The following is a 15,826-nucleotide window of genomic DNA, read 5'->3' as shown; positions in this document are numbered from 1 at the left end:
TGGAGCAGCCAGGACATGAACCGGTACCCATATGGTATGCCGGCGCTTATGGGTGGAGCAGTAGCCAGTTGACCCACCATGCCAGTCGGTCCCTCTCTGTTTTGGGGAATCAGACAGCACAGAAAGCTTGGGGTCTCTCCTTAACCCCAGAACAGCCAGGAAGTTTTGCAGGTGGGCATGAGGCTGGCACAGGGCCAGCCAGTAGCGCCTCAGGGAAGGCTTGTCCCTAGGGTGGCTATGGAGGCTCATGGGGCTGGTCACATATGCTGTGACAGACTTGGAATCTCAAGGCTTCTTTCAACCGGGGCCTCATTTCCTGCCCTCTGAGATGCTGAAGGACATCAGCATCTGTTGCTGGAGGTCCCTGTGTGGTCCCTGGAGGTCCCTGTGTGGCTTATGAAATCCAGAAGAGACTCTCACTCATTGTATGAACGCAACACGTGCTGCAAAAATCAGGTCATCAGCTAAGGTATGACCAGTCTGCAGTCTGCCTGTCCTTCAACGGCAGCTGCGAGGAGTTGCATGGGTAAGTCAAACAGATGCCAGGTCTGTAACTTGAGAATAAGTAACTTGACAAAAACAGACACCCCAGGTCAGGAGACTGCCCCAAGTGGGAGAGAAAAAAGTGGGGCGCACGAAACAGGCCACAGAGATCTCGTAGAGGACGGCTATATGCTCCCTGCCCCCTGTTGCACCTGTCCAAACTCTGCCACCTCCGTGGACTGGGAGCATGAATGCGTATCCTGAGACGCATGGGCCCACCTAGAGGTCTTTTCGGTTCCAATTCTTGCTTTTTTCATAAACGAATGAATCAGTCCCGTTGTTTTGGAACAGATCTGAGCTTAACAGAAACTGCTGACCAGGCAGGCGCTCCGCGCGAGGCTGACGTCATCTACCCCCGTCGCAGAAACAAGCGGAGTTTGCCAGGCTGGCTCGGGTTCCGCTGGGGCGCACAAGCCAAGGAAGCCAGAACGAGGCGGTCGCCAGGGCGAGCCACAGGACCCGCCTCCCACGCCCCTTCCTCCGCCCCCGGCCGGCGTCGGAGCCAGCCCAGCCGGACGCCCGAGGCCTGCCCGCAGCCGAGCCGTCCGCGCCCCGCACCCGGTAACGACGCGCGCCCGCCCTGCCGTCCTCCGCGCCCGGATCCCCGGCCGGGCCACCGGGGCGCACCGCGCCGCACCTGCCCCTCGCTGGCTCCCGCGCTCGGGGACTTGGCGCCGCGGGGAGGGCCGCGGGCCTGCCGGGCTTTGTAGCTTTGGCAGGTTTCCGCAGCTCCTGATCCCAAAACAGAGTAGCCAGGGGTGGAACCTGAGGCGCACGGCATACCGACCAAAAGGGCTAGACGCCTCTCTCCCTGGCCCAGGGCCTGCGCAGTTTCTACCCAAAGGGGCGTCCGTGTGCTGGCCCGCATCTAACACCTCTTCCGACACCTGTTTCCTTTGCCTCCTGCTTGTACTGGCCAGGTTTTCTGGGAGAACTTTGCTCTGGGTAGGACCCAGACGAGCCAAGTGGATGAAACCATCAGCTCAGTCTGTCGGGGGACCCTGGTTCTCTGGCTCAGCACCCCCTGTCCTGGGCAACAGGTTCTTCCAGGCTTCTATCTGGTTGACCTCAGCTGGAATCCGAGGACGTGCACAAGGGTGGGAGGTTGGGAGTGAGGGTGGGGCACATTCCAGGAACCCTGTTGTGACGCCAAGATCCGCAGATGGGCCATGTATCCACCGGCACGGTGCACATAACCCACTGCCATCCTCCCATGGCTTTCACCATCTCTAGATTAGTTGGCCACACCCAGTACCATGTCCGTTAAAGCTGTGGGCATCCCGGCACTGTTATTGTGACTGGAATGCAGGGGGACGTATTTTCCATCTTCACTTGGATGTGGGGTCCAAGGATCGGGAGGACTCCGTGGTTCTTTGTTGCTTTGTCCCGGGAATGTTGGTCCTGCCAGACCTTGGACAAAACAGGGACTCATCATTGCCCAGAGAGGAGAACAGTCAGGCCAGCTCCTTACACTGGCCAGTGCAGAGCCCACAGACCCCCACCCTTTGTTTCTGGGCAGCTGTCCACATCTTCCCTAAAGTGGGGGACCCAGCGAGCCAGAGGCCCTGCCCTCGCTCCTTGCAGCAGCTCCATGCAGCCCAGATGTCACGTTGTTTTTGTTGTGGTCCTGCCAGGTGGCATGGCCATACTCAAGGTCCTGGGCTGTTGGCACTGACTTTGACCGTTGCCACAGAAACCCTCGTCTTCACTGAAGGCACAGAGAGGCCTTGGCCATGACCTTGGCTCTGCTCACTTTGTGAAACCTTGTGTCTTCATTGTTCATTCAGTGGGGCTGGCTTTGGGAGCCACCCTGAGTTCTTTTTTTTTTTTTTTTTTTTTTTTGCTGTGGTCTCCTATGCTGGGTGACCACATGTCCCAGTTATCAGAAACCATTCTGGCTCATTCCAGGGTTACAAATATTCCTTCACATTGGAAAGATTCATGATGTGAATGATTAATCTTGTCTCAGTCTAAATTGGGTGCACTTGGACTTGTAAATGGCTGAGTAGGGACCTGGCAGCCCACATAGGACTCATACCAGGTTCGTGGGTGCCAGTGCCAGTCTCAGCAGCCAGAATTTCTCTAGCTCAGTACTACTTCTCGCCTTTTCCTTTTTCTCTCCTCTCCTCTCCTCTCCTCCCCTTCCCTCTTCCCGCCTCCCCTCCCCTCCCCTCCCCTTCCCTCCTCTCCCTTCTCCTCTCCTCTCCTCTCCTCTCCTCTCCTCTCCTCTCCTCTCCTCTCCTCTCCTCTCCTCTCCTCTCCTCCCTTTCTGTTTTTTTAGAGATTTATCTATTTCTGTTGGAAAGGCAGATACCCAAACAGGAGGAAGACAGAGAGGAAGAGCTTCCATCTAATGGTTCACTCCCCAAGGGCCACAACAGTTGGAGCTGAACCAATCCGAAGCCAGAAGCCTGGAGCTCTTGTGGGTCTCCTTGGTACAGGGTCCCAAGGCTCTGGGCCATCCTCCACTGCTTTTCTAGGCCACAATCAGGGAACTTGATGGGAAATGGAGCAGCAGGGACTCAGACCAGCAACCGGTTGGGATGCCAGTGTTGCAGGTGGAGGATTAGCATGTTGAGTCACCACATTGGCCCCACTCCTGCCCTTCTTATAGTGGGGAAGCACCAGATGGTGCTGTGTGTCCCCAGAAGCAGGGATTCCCCTCCATCCTCTGCCCAAGAGTCCAGGCTGATCCTGAGAGCTTCGTTGATTTCACATTCATCCCTAGAGCTAACTGAGGAGCTTCCAAACTGAAGTACCTAAATGCACCAGCGTGGTCCAGAGAAGAGCAAGCCAGCAGTGTTGCTCCTTGACCTGGCACCCAGCTCCTGCAAACCCAACTGATAAGGATGTGTGACCAAGGTTAGGTCCAAGGTCCCTGTGCTCCCCATGCAAGAACCAGAAAGCTCAGAGTCCATGCAGGCCCAACTGGCCATGACAGGAGCATTCTAAGGACAACGTGGCAACACGTCTAGAGTGTTCTAGGATTTCACTGGAGGGGAGAGACTAGTTACCAACCAGGATGGCTAGCTACCCTAATGTGCTTGGGACTGAGTGGTTTCCTGGGATCAGTTTGAAAAGCAGGTCAGTCCTGTCTTGGTGCTGGCTGCACCTTAGTTTGCCTCAGGAGTGAGTCTCAGTTGACACAGCTAGAATCTCAGGGAGGTGCATTTGTTGTTGTTGTTTTAGCACTTCCAAATTGATGTAACAAGCTGCCAAAGTTGAGAAGGCTACAGGCAGTTCCCCCAGGTAATTCTCAAAGGGAGTTGTCAGCTGAGCAGAAGTGGACCCTGACACCACTGAGATGGGATAGGAGCAAGTGTGTCAGTCTTCTGCGTATCAAAAGGGACATGGCAGTGGCGTTGCCTCTTAGGCCGTTGTCTTGTCCCATGCTAAGGCTAGCTTCCTCTCCAATAAGAGGACCAAGCTTTGTCTTCTCCACCATCTTTCTCCCAGCTAGGTAGTGGGACAGCAAAGCTGCCTCATCTGGGGAGGCATTAGGATTTGCACAGTTCCAGGTGAAGCTGGTGTGAGACTTGGAGATGGGCAGGGCCCCTCCCCTGTGAGTGGTTGGACCCAAGGCTGGTTGAGGGAAGCTGTGTGTACCTCAGCTTTGTCTTGTGGGGTACTGGTGGCTTGGAGAGCAGGTGCTTCTTTGCTGTCCCCTCCAGGATCATGTGGTACATTAGTACTCGAGGGATCTCCCCTCGGGTCGACTTTGAGGGGGCCCTCTTCTCTGGCTATGCACCTGATGGCGGCCTCTTCATGCCCGAGGAGCTCCCATGCCTGGACAGAAAGACCCTGCATGCGTGGAGCACTCTGTCTTACAAGGGCCTGGTGAAGGAGCTGTGTGCCCTCTTCATTGGCCCGGAGCTCATCCCAAGGGATGACTTAAATGGTGAGTAGTCCCCTCCCCCAAGCCAGCCCTCACACAGTTGAGAATCCGCTGCCTATTCTCTAGGAAGTCTCTAGTGACTTTTCCCAAAACGAGGGGAGAACTGTAGATTTAGAAATATCCCAGAAGAGTTCCCAGTTCCTTCCTCCAGTGTGAAGGATGCTGAAATAGTCTGCAGAGAGCCTCTTTATTTTTGAAAGAACTTCTTCAAGACCACTGACGGCATGATCTTGAACTTGAATGTTGAGTGTTTCATTCCTGCATATAAAGCACTTGGGCCTCCAGAGTGCCATCTGATTTTCTCTTAGCATAGACTGATTACAGTTTTGTTTCTTTGAATGGTAATTCTGGAAGAGACTTGAAGAATGTTCTGAACCAGCTCAAACTGCAGTGTGCCTGTGGATTGTTGTTGGGGTCTTACTGCAAAGTAGATTCTGACTTACGAGGTCTGGGGAGAGACAGAGCAAAGACTGGCTAATTCCCCAAATGGCCACAATGGGGAGGGCTGAAACCAGGGGCCAGGACTTTCTTTTGGGTCTCTCACATGGTGCAGGAGGCCAAGCATTTGGTCCATCCTCTGTTGCTTTGGCAGTTGTATTAGTAGGGATCTGATTCAGAAACTGAGCAGCCTGGGACTTGAATCAGTACCCATTTGGGATACCAAAGTTTCAGACAGCAGCTTAACATGATATGCCACCATGCAGGTTCACAGATTTTTTTTCTAAGTTTATTTATTTGTAGTTTTTAAAATGATTTATTTTGTTTTTATAGGAAAGCCAGTTTTACAAAGGAGAGACAGAGATAAAGATTTGTCCGCTGATTCACTCCCCAAGTGGCCACAATGGCTGCTGCTGCGCCAATCCAAAGTCAGGAGCCAGGAACTTCTTCCAGGTCTCTCACACAGGGTCCCAAGGCTTTGGGTTGTCCTCGACTGCTTTCTCAGGCCACTAGCAGGCAGCTGGATGGGAAGAGGAGCAGCTGGGACATGAACCGGTGCCATATGAGATCCTGGCACACACAAAGCAATGATTTAGCCAACAAGCCATTGCAGTGGGCCCTACTTATACTCATAAATAATATGCAGTAAGATAAAAACTAGTGTTGTTTTTGTTTGGTAGCAGGAAATAAAAACTCAGAATTCCACTGGTGGAGACCTTGAGCACAGAGCTAATGTCCAACCTGACTCTTGCTCTGCCTCCCGCACAGATCTGATCGACCATGCCTTCAGCAGATTCCGTCACAAAGAAGTGGTCCATCTGTCCAGGCTGAGGGACGGGCTGAATGTCTTGGAGCTCTGGCATGGGGTCACATACGCATTTAAGGACCTGTCCCTGAGCTGCACGGCGCAGTTCCTGCAGTACTTCCTGGAGAAGAGGGAGAAACATGTCACCGTGGTTGTAGGTGTGTGTCGTGTCGGGGCCCAAGTGGCAGAGTGCCATAACACCCGGGCCGTAGGGTGCCCACCCGCAGGACTGAGCTGCCCTCCATGGAGTCCCTCGGAGACTGGTGCCTTCTCGGGCACATTAACAGATCAGAAGTAAAGCAGCCAGGACTCAAGCTGGTGTTCATATGTTGTGCTGGCCTTACAGGTCGTAGCTTACTCTGCCTGCCATGCACCAGTCCCTGCGTAAGATCTAAGCCCCAACCTCCAACTATTTGAAGCAAGATGTTTACTGCCAGCATCTGTGTTTCTCTTCCCATCCTTGTTCTGAAGAAGAGGGCTCCCCTTTCTGCTCATCCAGGAACTTCTGGGGACACAGGGAGTGCTGCCATTGAGAGCGTCCAAGGGGCAAAGAATGTGGACATCATTGTCCTGTTGCCCAAGGGTCACTGCTCCAGGATCCAGGAGCTGCAGATGACGACAGTGCTCAAGGACAACGTCCACGTGTTTGCGGGTGAGTATGTGGGTACCCCCACGTGGGCTTTGTTTTTCTAAAATTATCAGGTGAAAGATTTCTTCTCTTTAGCAAACACACACACTTGTTCTGAGTTTCAAGAAGACACTGGATTTGGAATAAATCAGTTCTGTTTGTAAACAACACTATCCAAATTGCTCTTCTTTCTGGAGCTTCCTGGTATGGCTTCAAGGCAGATGTATTATTTAAGTAGACATTCATTGTTTGTAGCTATGAATTATTTCCACTTAGAAAGTAGGGGTGGACCACTGGATTATTGTGTGTGGTCACGGGTTGGGTTTATAAAATCATCAATGTCATTGTCTTTCAGTCATCTCAGGCTTAGAATGAGCAAGGGCCTAGTATTCAATGATGGTATTCTTTGGGATGCTTTTGACTGACAGTAACAGAAAACTGAGGGTGACCAGGCTACACAAGAATATTTTGCAGCTCTGTAGCTGGGATGCAGAGGTGTGGTGTGTTCTCAGTTACTGATTCTGTGTCTCAGCATGACCCTCAGGAACTTATGTTCCTCCCATTCTCTGCTCTGCCTCCCCCAATCTTAAGACTACTCAAGGTAATTAAATCTGTCTCCTCCTGTGGCTCTTGCCTGAATTTAGTGGGGGAAAAAAACGGGGCATGAGGTAGAATGCCAGTAGGTCCCAATGATCTGAACTTAGAAGCAGGCCCATGTAAGAGCCAACTCTTAGTCCCATGGAACTGCCAGGCATTAATTGGGTTAGTTTAGCAAAGGAACAGGGTCGCCGCGACTGCATCAGGCCATGTGAGGTGCACATGTGGATCAGGGGTCAGCTCCCTGGCCCCACTGCTGCTACACAGTGGTGAAGGACAGAGTGATGAATGACCTAAATGCCTAAATAGGTGATTGGTCCAGTGAATTTCAACCCCTTCTTATACAAATGAGGATCTATTGGTGAAATAAACCCGGCTATCAGATAAAATTTAATATTGGCTTGGTTGTTGGCTGACTTAGTCCTGAGGGTGGAGTGGGGTGTATATAAGTTAGACTAGTGGGCAGTTAATTCACCCACAAACTTCTTCGATAATTCACCTAGAAATGAAACCGCTGTACATACTTAGCATCAAGGAGGGCAATCTTGCCTATGTAAGCTTACCTAGCATACAGGAGTGAAGGGCAGAATACACCTGCTGTGGCCTGAATGAGGCTGAGAGGGCCAACCATGTGGGAACAATGACTGTTGGTACCCTAAGTTCTGTCCAGTCGGTGAGTGCAACATCGGCCTCCTACTTCTCATTCACCGTCAGGTGAATACCTCTTTGCCCTAGGCAGAAAAGTAGGGAGAGAAGGCAGGGAATAATAAGAGAAATTCTTTCCCTAAGATCCCAGAAGATGAATACTTTTTATCATATTTTATGTCCTGATAGAAACATTGGAGATGGTTCTAGCTACATCTTCTCTCAAGCAAGAGCAGGTGTTCCGAGGAAAGATGAGTTGCCGCAAAATTTTTTGTTTTTTTTAAAGATAGATCTATCTATCTATCTATCTGTCTATCTATCTATCTATCTAAAAGGCAGATTTACACAGAAGGAGAAACAAAGAGAAAAATCTTCCATCTACTGCTTGACTCCCCAAATGGCGCAATGGCCAGAGTTGCTGATCTGAAACCAGGAACCAGGAGCTTCTTTCAGATCTCCCGCATAGGTGCAGGATCCCAAGACTTTGGGCTGTTCCTCCACTGGTTTCCCAAGCCACAAGCAGGGAGCTGGATGGGAAGTGGAGCAGCTGGGACATGAACTGGCACCCATACGGCATCTCAGGGCTTGAAGGTGGAGGACTAGCCAGCTGAGCTGAGCCCTCCTCAAGGTGTTTAAGGTTGAGTCTAGTAAACCTGGCCAGACCTGGAAAGTGAAGCAGCATGAGTGGGTGAAGGTCCCAGGATGCTGGGCTCAGCCTGCAACGGCCTGTCCCAAGCAGGAGCTGGCCACTGCAGGGGTGGGGTTCTTCCTGCCCCCTGAAATCTGTAACCCCCCACCCATGTCTCCCGACAGTGGAGGGAAACAGCGACGAGCTTGATGAGCCCATCAAGGCTGTGTTCGCCGACGTGCCTTTTGCCAAGGAGCACAATCTGATGAGCTTGAACTCTATCAACTGGTCCCGGATCCTGGTGCAGATGGCCCACCACTTCTTTGCTTATTTCCAGTGTGCAGCCTCCTTGGACACGCACACTTTGCCCACCGTGGAGGTGGTTGTGCCAACAGGGGCTGCTGGGAATGTCGCAGGTAAGCAAATCGGGGCCTTTCCTGAAAAACACCTGCTACCCTCCAGCTGTCCTTTGGCTGCAGTGGGGAAGGGAAGTTTTGCCGGAAGACTTCACCCCCTAACTTCATGGGGGAACATCTTGGGCTCTTGGCTGCAGAGTGAAGTCACAGATTAGCTCCTGTGAGTTCTGACAGCCTGACCTGGTGCCTCACTCACTCAACCAAGTGTGGGTGGTCGAGGTGAAGGGTTAGTTGCTGTGCCTGGCTGGCAGTGCGCTATCCCAGAAGTATGGACTTTAGTCCTTGCCCTGGGCAGCCACCCGCTGTGAGGGCATGTGGCTGGATTGACACAAAGTGTTCCCACCCTGGGACACCTATACCCATAGCCCAGACACTGTGAGGCAGAGAGATCTGGACTTAGGATTGTGGCCCCAGTTCTGTTCCTCCAACTCGCACCCCTTACTAGCTGAAGGGCTATGGGGTGGTCCCTTAGGCTCAGCTCCTCAGCTGTAGATGGAAGGAAGTTACAGGGCTTATCACATCCCTCAGGACTGCTGGCAGGTGTGAATGCCTCTGAACTTTGAAAGGCTAAAGGGCTGCGTGGCTGCCTGGCGTTAGGATCATTTCCTTGGACAATAATTAACGTTGTCACCCACTTACTGAGCTTCAGGCACCAAGCTAAAAATTTTGACATGTGCCACTGAAGAACGCAGCGCAGTTGCAGTTGTCCCTTGGCACCCATGGGACTGTCTTCCGCTGTCTGTTGGCCTCCTGCTGAGTGAACTGTGAGTTCTTCATAGAGGCAGGACCAAGTCCTTTATCAAATGCTTCATTTGCAAATATCTTTCCCATTCTCAGTTATCTCTTCAACTTGTTGAGATCTGGAAGCCCAAAAAGCCTCAAAAGACACAGAAGTTTCTTAACATTAACAAAATCAAATTCACTTGATTCTTTTCTGTTTCTAAAATAACCTGTCTTCTTCCCCTTTTGCACTTAGCGGGGTGCATTGCTCAGAAGATGGGGCTGCCCATCCGCCTGGTGGTGGCAGTGAATCGCAATGACATCATCCACAGGGCGGTCCAGCAGGGGGACTTCTCTCTGTCTGAGGCTGTCACACCAACCCTGGCTTCAGCTATGGACATTCAGGTGGGCCTGTGGGGTAGGGTGGGCAAGGGCAGGCAAGGCTTGCCTAGCTGCTGGCTGGGTGGAGCTGGAGCTTGACAAGGCTGAGATCTGCATACCACCCCCTGCCCCGGGGACTCTGCCTGTCCACCCAGGTTCCCTACAACATGGAGAGGATCTTCTGGCTGCTGTCTGGCTCCAACAGCCAAGCGACAAGAGCACTCATGGAGCAGTTTGAAAAGACACAAAGATTGACCCTCCCTAAGGAACTACACAGTAAGGTCAGTTACTACCCAACCAGTTCAGAGAAAGGATACGGCCACGTCCAAGGGTAGGGGGTGGAGATCTGGTTGAGGGCAGAGGGTACCTGCTGCTTGATTAGCTGGCGTGAGCTGGGTGCTTCCACAGTTAGCGTAGCCGGGCACATCTACATGGCAGGAGGAAAAGCAGAAGGGAGCATGCTCCAACTGCTTGAACCTAAGCCAGTGGCAAGATGTTGAGCCTGCTTCATGAACTCTGTGCCTCAATTTGCTCAGCTGTAGCCTAGGGTAATAGGAATGTCCACCTCACAGGGCTGTGCGACTAGAGTCAAATAATGCATTAAGACACTTTGTAGAAAGTGTAGTGGCATAGGGCTTGTCAGTAACTTTTACAAGATTTTGCTATTGTTAGCTTGTAACAGTGCAGCTGGACAGCTGGGAGCTGCTTGGTCCAGCCAGCATGAGCAGAAGCCTCGGTGTGTTGAGTTTTTTGTTTGTTTGTTTGTTTGCTTTTGTTTTTTAATTTCCTTGGAGTGCTAGGGGTCTAATTTGGAAAGGTTGCTTTTATTTTAATGCCATCTGGTGCTGGTTATTGGTATTTTATGTTTAAAAAGTAGGATTTGGGGGACTACCAAGAATTTTTCTCTAACATATTCCATGAGATCTTCTGGTTTGGATTTATTTATTTATTTGAAAGGCAGAGTTAGAGAGAGAGAGAGAAAGAGAGGTCGATCTGCTGGTTCATTCCCCAAATGGCTATAACAGCTGGGGTTCGGCCAGGCCAAAGCCCATAAAGCCATCCCTGTGTGCATTCACTGGCCTAAGGCCTTGGACCATAGTTTTCTGTTTCCCCAGCACATGATTAGGGAGCTGGATCAGAAGTGGAGCATCCAGGACACCAGTCGTGACCTGTATGGAATGCTGGTGTCACATGTGATGGCCTAATGCCAGCCCCTTTTCTGTTTTTGTTTTATCAGTTATAGGGTTTATTTGTTTATTTGAAAGGTAAAGTTACAGAGAAGGAGAGACAGTAGGTCCTCTGCTTCGCTCCTTCCCTGGCTGCACATTTAGGGGACACCCCCTTTGCTGGAATGCCCTTCATTCATTCCCTCATTTATTCATTCATTCATTATAAGCCAGGACCTATGCCAGGTACTGGACATAAAAAGAGAAAATCATGCCTCTCTTTTGTGAATTCTAATGGGGAAGGTGGCAGTACAAAGTGTTTCTAACATTACATGGTCTCTGTGACAGTCACATACATATGCAGGATGTTTGCTTACTGTAAAGCATGCAATACACTTTCAGAGATTATTTTCATCTTTTTTTTTTTAAAAAAGATTTATTTATTTTGGACTGAAAGTGCAGAGTTAGAGAAGGAAAGAGAGAGAGAGAGAGAGATCTTCCATGCATTGATTTGCTCCCCGAATGGCTCATTGGCCAGAGCTGGGCCAGTTAGAATCCAGGAGCCATGAGCTTCGTCCAGATCTCCCATGTGATCGTAGGGACCCATGGACTTGGGCCATGCTCTGCTGCTTTCCTGTGCATATTAGCGGGGATCTGGGTTGGAGGTGGAGCACCTGAGACTCGATTTGGCTCTGATGTGGGAAGCTGGCACCACAGGCTGAGACTTAACCTGGTCTGACACCATGCCAGTCCCCATTTTCAAAGATTGATCAAAGAAGGCAACCACACCAGGGGAGGATGGAGAAAAGAGTCTTGCTTTTTGAGAGCAGCAGGAAAACTTCCTGAGGAGGTGCTGCAGGAGTTCCCACCCCCAGGAGTAATAATAGAGGCACCATGGGACCTGCTCTGTGGTGTAGCCAGTGAAGCTACCTCCTGAACATTAGCACTGGCTCATGTCCCAGCTGCTCCACTTCCCATCCAGCTCCCTGCTAATGGTTTGGGGGAAGCAGAGGACGGCCCATGTGCTTGGGCCCCTGCATCCATGTGGGAGACCCTGAAGAGGTTCCTGGCTTTGACCTGACCACTGCAGCCACTGGGGAATGAACTGGTAAATGGAAGGTATCTCTCTCTGTAATGGTGGCTTTCAAATAAATGAGTAAATCCTTAAGACAAAGCAAGGCAAAACCAGGCCCCAGAAATATGTGAGTGCCTCTACCCTCTAGTTGAACAAGACTATATAGAGATGTGCTGCCTACCCTCAAAACTGGCCACAACCCCAATTGCCACCACTCTGACCCACTCAGCTCTCAGAGGCTGTGACATCTGTGTCCGTGCTGGATGCGGCCATCACCCAGGCCATGCGCCGCTGCTGGGACGAGAACCAGTACTTGCTGTGCCCGCACTCAGCCGTGGCTGTGAGCTACCATTACCAGCAGACAGACGGACAGCAGCCCAGGTACAGGCCCTGGAGTCTGGCTCACTGGGCCCCTCTGGGGATGTGGGCGAATGGCTTTAGCAGGTGTGCAAGGTGCTGGGTGGAACTGGGTCCCGAAAGAAGGAGCTGGACACACCTCCCAGCTCAGCTGGGGGAGGCGGTGGTGGAGCTAAACACCAGCCACCTGAGCAGTCAGCTGACGCGCCTCCCTTGCCCTTCCATTCCCACTCCTCCCACGTCACCCCACCCCAGCCCCATCCTCTTGCTGCTCTGGTTCCCATGGCACCCTCTTCCCCAGCAGCATTGCCCGCTGCTGCCTGGCACCTGCGTCTGCAGCGAAGTTCCCTGAAGCTGTCCTGGCGGCAGGTCTGAGCCCCGAGACTCCTGCCGCCATCCTGGCCCTGGAGCAGAAGGAGACGCGCTGCACCCTGCTGCGGAGAGCTGAGGACTGGACGCTGCGGCTTCGCTGCACCATCGAGGACCTCAGCCGGAGGTGGAGTGGTGGTGCCCTGCGGGTCGCCCAGTAGCCAGCATAATGTTATGGCCTCCTCCAGGCTCTGTGTCGTGAGGACGCGCACCCTCTGCCTCGGGGGCTGGTGCTGGCCAGTCAAGGGGAGTAGGGAGGGGTGCTGTTCTGCTGGTCTGGCCTCAGCTGATTTTGCTCTGTTTTCCTCGCTTCCCCATGTGCCCAGGGGCTTTGGAGCCCGGGCCTGGCTGGAGCAGGGGAGGGGGCTGCTCTGCTAATACAGACTTGGGACTCACCATCCCTGAGCCCCTTTCACTGCACTCCAAAACCAGATCCAGCAGTCATGGCACAGCCTGTTGGAGGCTTCCAGTGCCTGGAATAAAAGAGCTTGTTTGTTATGGAGATGAAGTGTATTCTGTGAGCAGGTTGCCCCATAGCAGTGCCGAGGGGTGCAAAGCCTGGGCAAGTGTGAGGGTGTCCACAGGTGTTGAGGTGCATAGCACCAAGTAGAAGCCTGTTGCACAGACAGGGAGCACCCCAGGAACCAGTACTGCGTTTGAAGCTTGTTTGGATGCCAAGTTACAGATGAGCAGCAAACGATGTCAAAGCAAGGCTCTCCCGAGAAGACAGGGGGAGGCAGGCACCTGGCCACTAGAGGTCAGGATTGTCCCCTCTGAGGGCTGCTGAGAAATGATCTTAACAAAGGTGTCTGGAATGCAGAAGCGAGTTCTTCCACGCAGGTCTGAGGGCTCAAGGTTTGAAAACTCTGGTTACTGGAGTGGGCCTGTGCTCGGTGCTCCCTGCCTGCCTCCCAGTGGAACCTGCCAGCCCATGCTGTCCCAGGGCAGTTGTGGGAGGACCCCTGGGAAAGCAGAAGCATAGCTTTTGGCATCAGGGGAAGGTGGGATGGTAGGTCCTTGGGAAGGTGGCAGGAATGTCCCCCGGAATGCCGGTAGCCTTCGCTGGCTCAGTGTCTGAAACGCTGTGGTACCACTGGTGGCAGAAACTGTGGGGACCATGAGCCATATTCACCACAAGCCTGGTGCTGGGGCTCACCACACTGCAGGAGGCCCATGAAAAGGTTTGGATGCATTTATTATTTTTTGATGAGGTGGGCTTTATGTCATTTATTTTAGAGGCATAAACAAGAGAAATTGTCCTCTCCTAGATGCCTACACCAGCTGCCTGGGCCGGATGCAGCTGGATCTGGGATCCTACTAGGGGTCTCGCACCTGCGTGTGTTGGGGGTATTATTGCCTCCTACGTACTGGAGCCACAGTACAAGGTGCTCTTGGGTGCTGGAATTGGAAGCTGGGACTGGAACCCAGGTGCTCTGATATGCCTCCGGAGGTCAGCTTTACTTTGTGCCAGACACCATTCCTTGATTTAAATTAAAAAAAAAATTTTTTTTTGATTTTTGATGATGTTTACATAGTTGATTTGTGTGCGAAGGGTCGAGAATCAGGGGGAAGTGGATGGGACCCTTGTTTCCAAATTTTCTTTTCCTTCTTCCTGTATCCAGGGAACAGGGGAGAGAATTGGGAGAAGCCACACCCAGCCTCCCTACCGCCTCAGTACCTGGAAATGGGGAATGGCCACCCAGTGTCATCCCAGGAGCACGCGCCGAGGGTTCTACTCAAGTGGTTTCAATAGTTCTGGAATGCTGTCAATCTCACTGATCCAACAAGGATAAGGAAATTCTTCCAAGGTCCATTGGCTGACATAATCCACCTTACGAGTCTCTGTTCTACCAGATATTTGCTGTCAATGAGGATGGGTTTCATTTGTGACATTTTCAAAACTGAAATTTTATCATAAGTAATTTGGCATAGAATTAAAGCTCTAATGCACTGTTATTTCAAGGTATACAAAGTGTTTTCATATATTAAAATAATTCTTGTGAATGAGAACACTTGGTGGGATATACAAAAGAGTTCCAAACAAGGGTATAGAAACAATTGACAGGTCCTGTAGATAAGCTCAATACCTCCTCCCTTATCCTATGTGACCCTCCATCTATAAAGCCTGATGCCACTAATAAGATTTAACTATTGACCATCAGTCATAGTCCACGTGTTATTGGCTCTGTGCACCAAGTCTATCGCTGCTTAACAGCGACACCACCTCCCATTCAGCTCAGTGGATGTTGAAGCCTAGCTCCATCCAACCAACCCCTCTCTCCAGCCCACACTGATGTCAATGGTTACCACCACCTGTCTAGCCAGGCCTGCGCCCAACCCGGTGCACCTGGATGGAAGATGATGCTGTCGGAGAGAGAAGACCACCCTCTGCTCTCCAGAGGCCTTGGTGGAAATCAAACAGCGGACACCTTGGCCTTCAGCTGTGAGCAAACACATCTCTGCTGCTGAAGCCCCAGAGTGGGTTACAGAAAAATCCACACTGGGTCTCTACAGCCCCTCCTGCTGGTTCTGTCCCAGCTCTCCCAGGGAAGGCAACAGCAACGCTCTCCATCTCATGCTGGGGTCATCCCTGAGTCCCTCATTTTCTGACTGTGATTGTAGACAAGCCATGGCCTCCATTACTCACTGGTTGTGTGGCCCTGACCTCTATCCACTCACTGCTGTGTGGCCTTGGGTACATGACCCAACCTCTCTGGGCGTTACAGCCTCATGAGGACCCCTTCTGTCGTCATTGTCCTTGCCTTACTTTCCCCTTCGGCTCACCACACTGGTTGGCACGGAGGACACAAGGCTTGTCTAAGTGCTAAGAAACTCCAGCGCCGCCCAACTGGCTCTCCTTGTTAGCTCAATTATGGTCTATGCTGCGCATTTAGTACTCTAAGCTATCCTTTGCTTGTTGCTAATTGCTGTGTGAATGAGCCTTATCTTGTCTGGGGAGTGTCTCCCCCTGGGGGATAAAGGCCCTGCAGTGCTGTGGCCCAAGCTCCAGGCACCCTGGGGTCTCTGGCTCTGCTAACAGGGTTGTGATGCCGCTCTGCGCTCTGCCGTGGTTCTGTTAGCCTACCTGCCTTGCTGGCCTAGTGATGGTGATGATGGCAAGATGCCCTCGCCGTCACCCACAATGATGTGCTGAGCTCTTGGA

At 51.9% G+C, this 15,826-nt stretch overlaps 1 protein-coding gene across 3 annotated transcripts; it reads left to right on the top strand.

The window, feature by feature from the left end:
* The first annotated feature begins 1,002 nt into the window (after positions 1-1,002).
* On the top strand, positions 1,003-13,159 carry THNSL2 (threonine synthase like 2). Of its 3 annotated transcripts, none has more exons than XM_040993563.1 (9): positions 1,003-1,104; positions 4,215-4,441; positions 5,645-5,839; positions 6,181-6,333; positions 8,365-8,595; positions 9,572-9,720; positions 9,852-9,977; positions 12,167-12,318; positions 12,599-13,159. In XM_040993563.1, exons 2-9 carry the CDS (start codon positions 4,219-4,221, stop codon positions 12,822-12,824), a joined length of 1,455 nt encoding a protein of 484 aa, XP_040849497.1. In that variant the 5' UTR covers positions 1,003-1,104; positions 4,215-4,218; the 3' UTR covers positions 12,825-13,159. The 3 variants fall into 3 exon arrangements, with proteins under 3 accessions (XP_040849497.1, XP_040849496.1, XP_040849498.1); XM_040993562.1 differs by having other exon boundaries at positions 12,596-13,159; XM_040993564.1 differs by lacking the exon at positions 12,167-12,318 and having other exon boundaries at positions 12,599-12,745.
* The last annotated feature ends 2,667 nt before the right edge of the window (positions 13,160-15,826 follow it).

Source organism: Ochotona curzoniae, unplaced genomic scaffold, assembly GCF_017591425.1.
Source record: "Ochotona curzoniae isolate NIBS_2020 unplaced genomic scaffold, NIBS_Ocur_1.0 contig_883, whole genome shotgun sequence".
Classification (NCBI taxonomy): Eukaryota; Metazoa; Chordata; class Mammalia; order Lagomorpha; family Ochotonidae; genus Ochotona; species Ochotona curzoniae.
This window is presented reverse-complemented; position numbering and strand designations above follow the sequence as displayed.

What these genes read in the sequence shown, in the direction of transcription:
- THNSL2 (XM_040993562.1), top strand. Translation starts at nt 4,219, where the DNA reads ATGTGGTACATTAGTACTCGAGGGATCTCCCCTCGGGTCGACTTTGAG. An exon ending in CAACGTCCACGTGTTTGCGG is followed by an intron (nt 6,334 to 8,364) that starts GTGAGTATGTGG and finishes GTCTCCCGACAG; the next exon opens with TGGAGGGAAACAGCGACGAG. An exon ending in GGCTGCTGGGAATGTCGCAG is followed by an intron (nt 8,596 to 9,571) that starts GTAAGCAAATCG and finishes TTTTGCACTTAG; the next exon opens with CGGGGTGCATTGCTCAGAAG.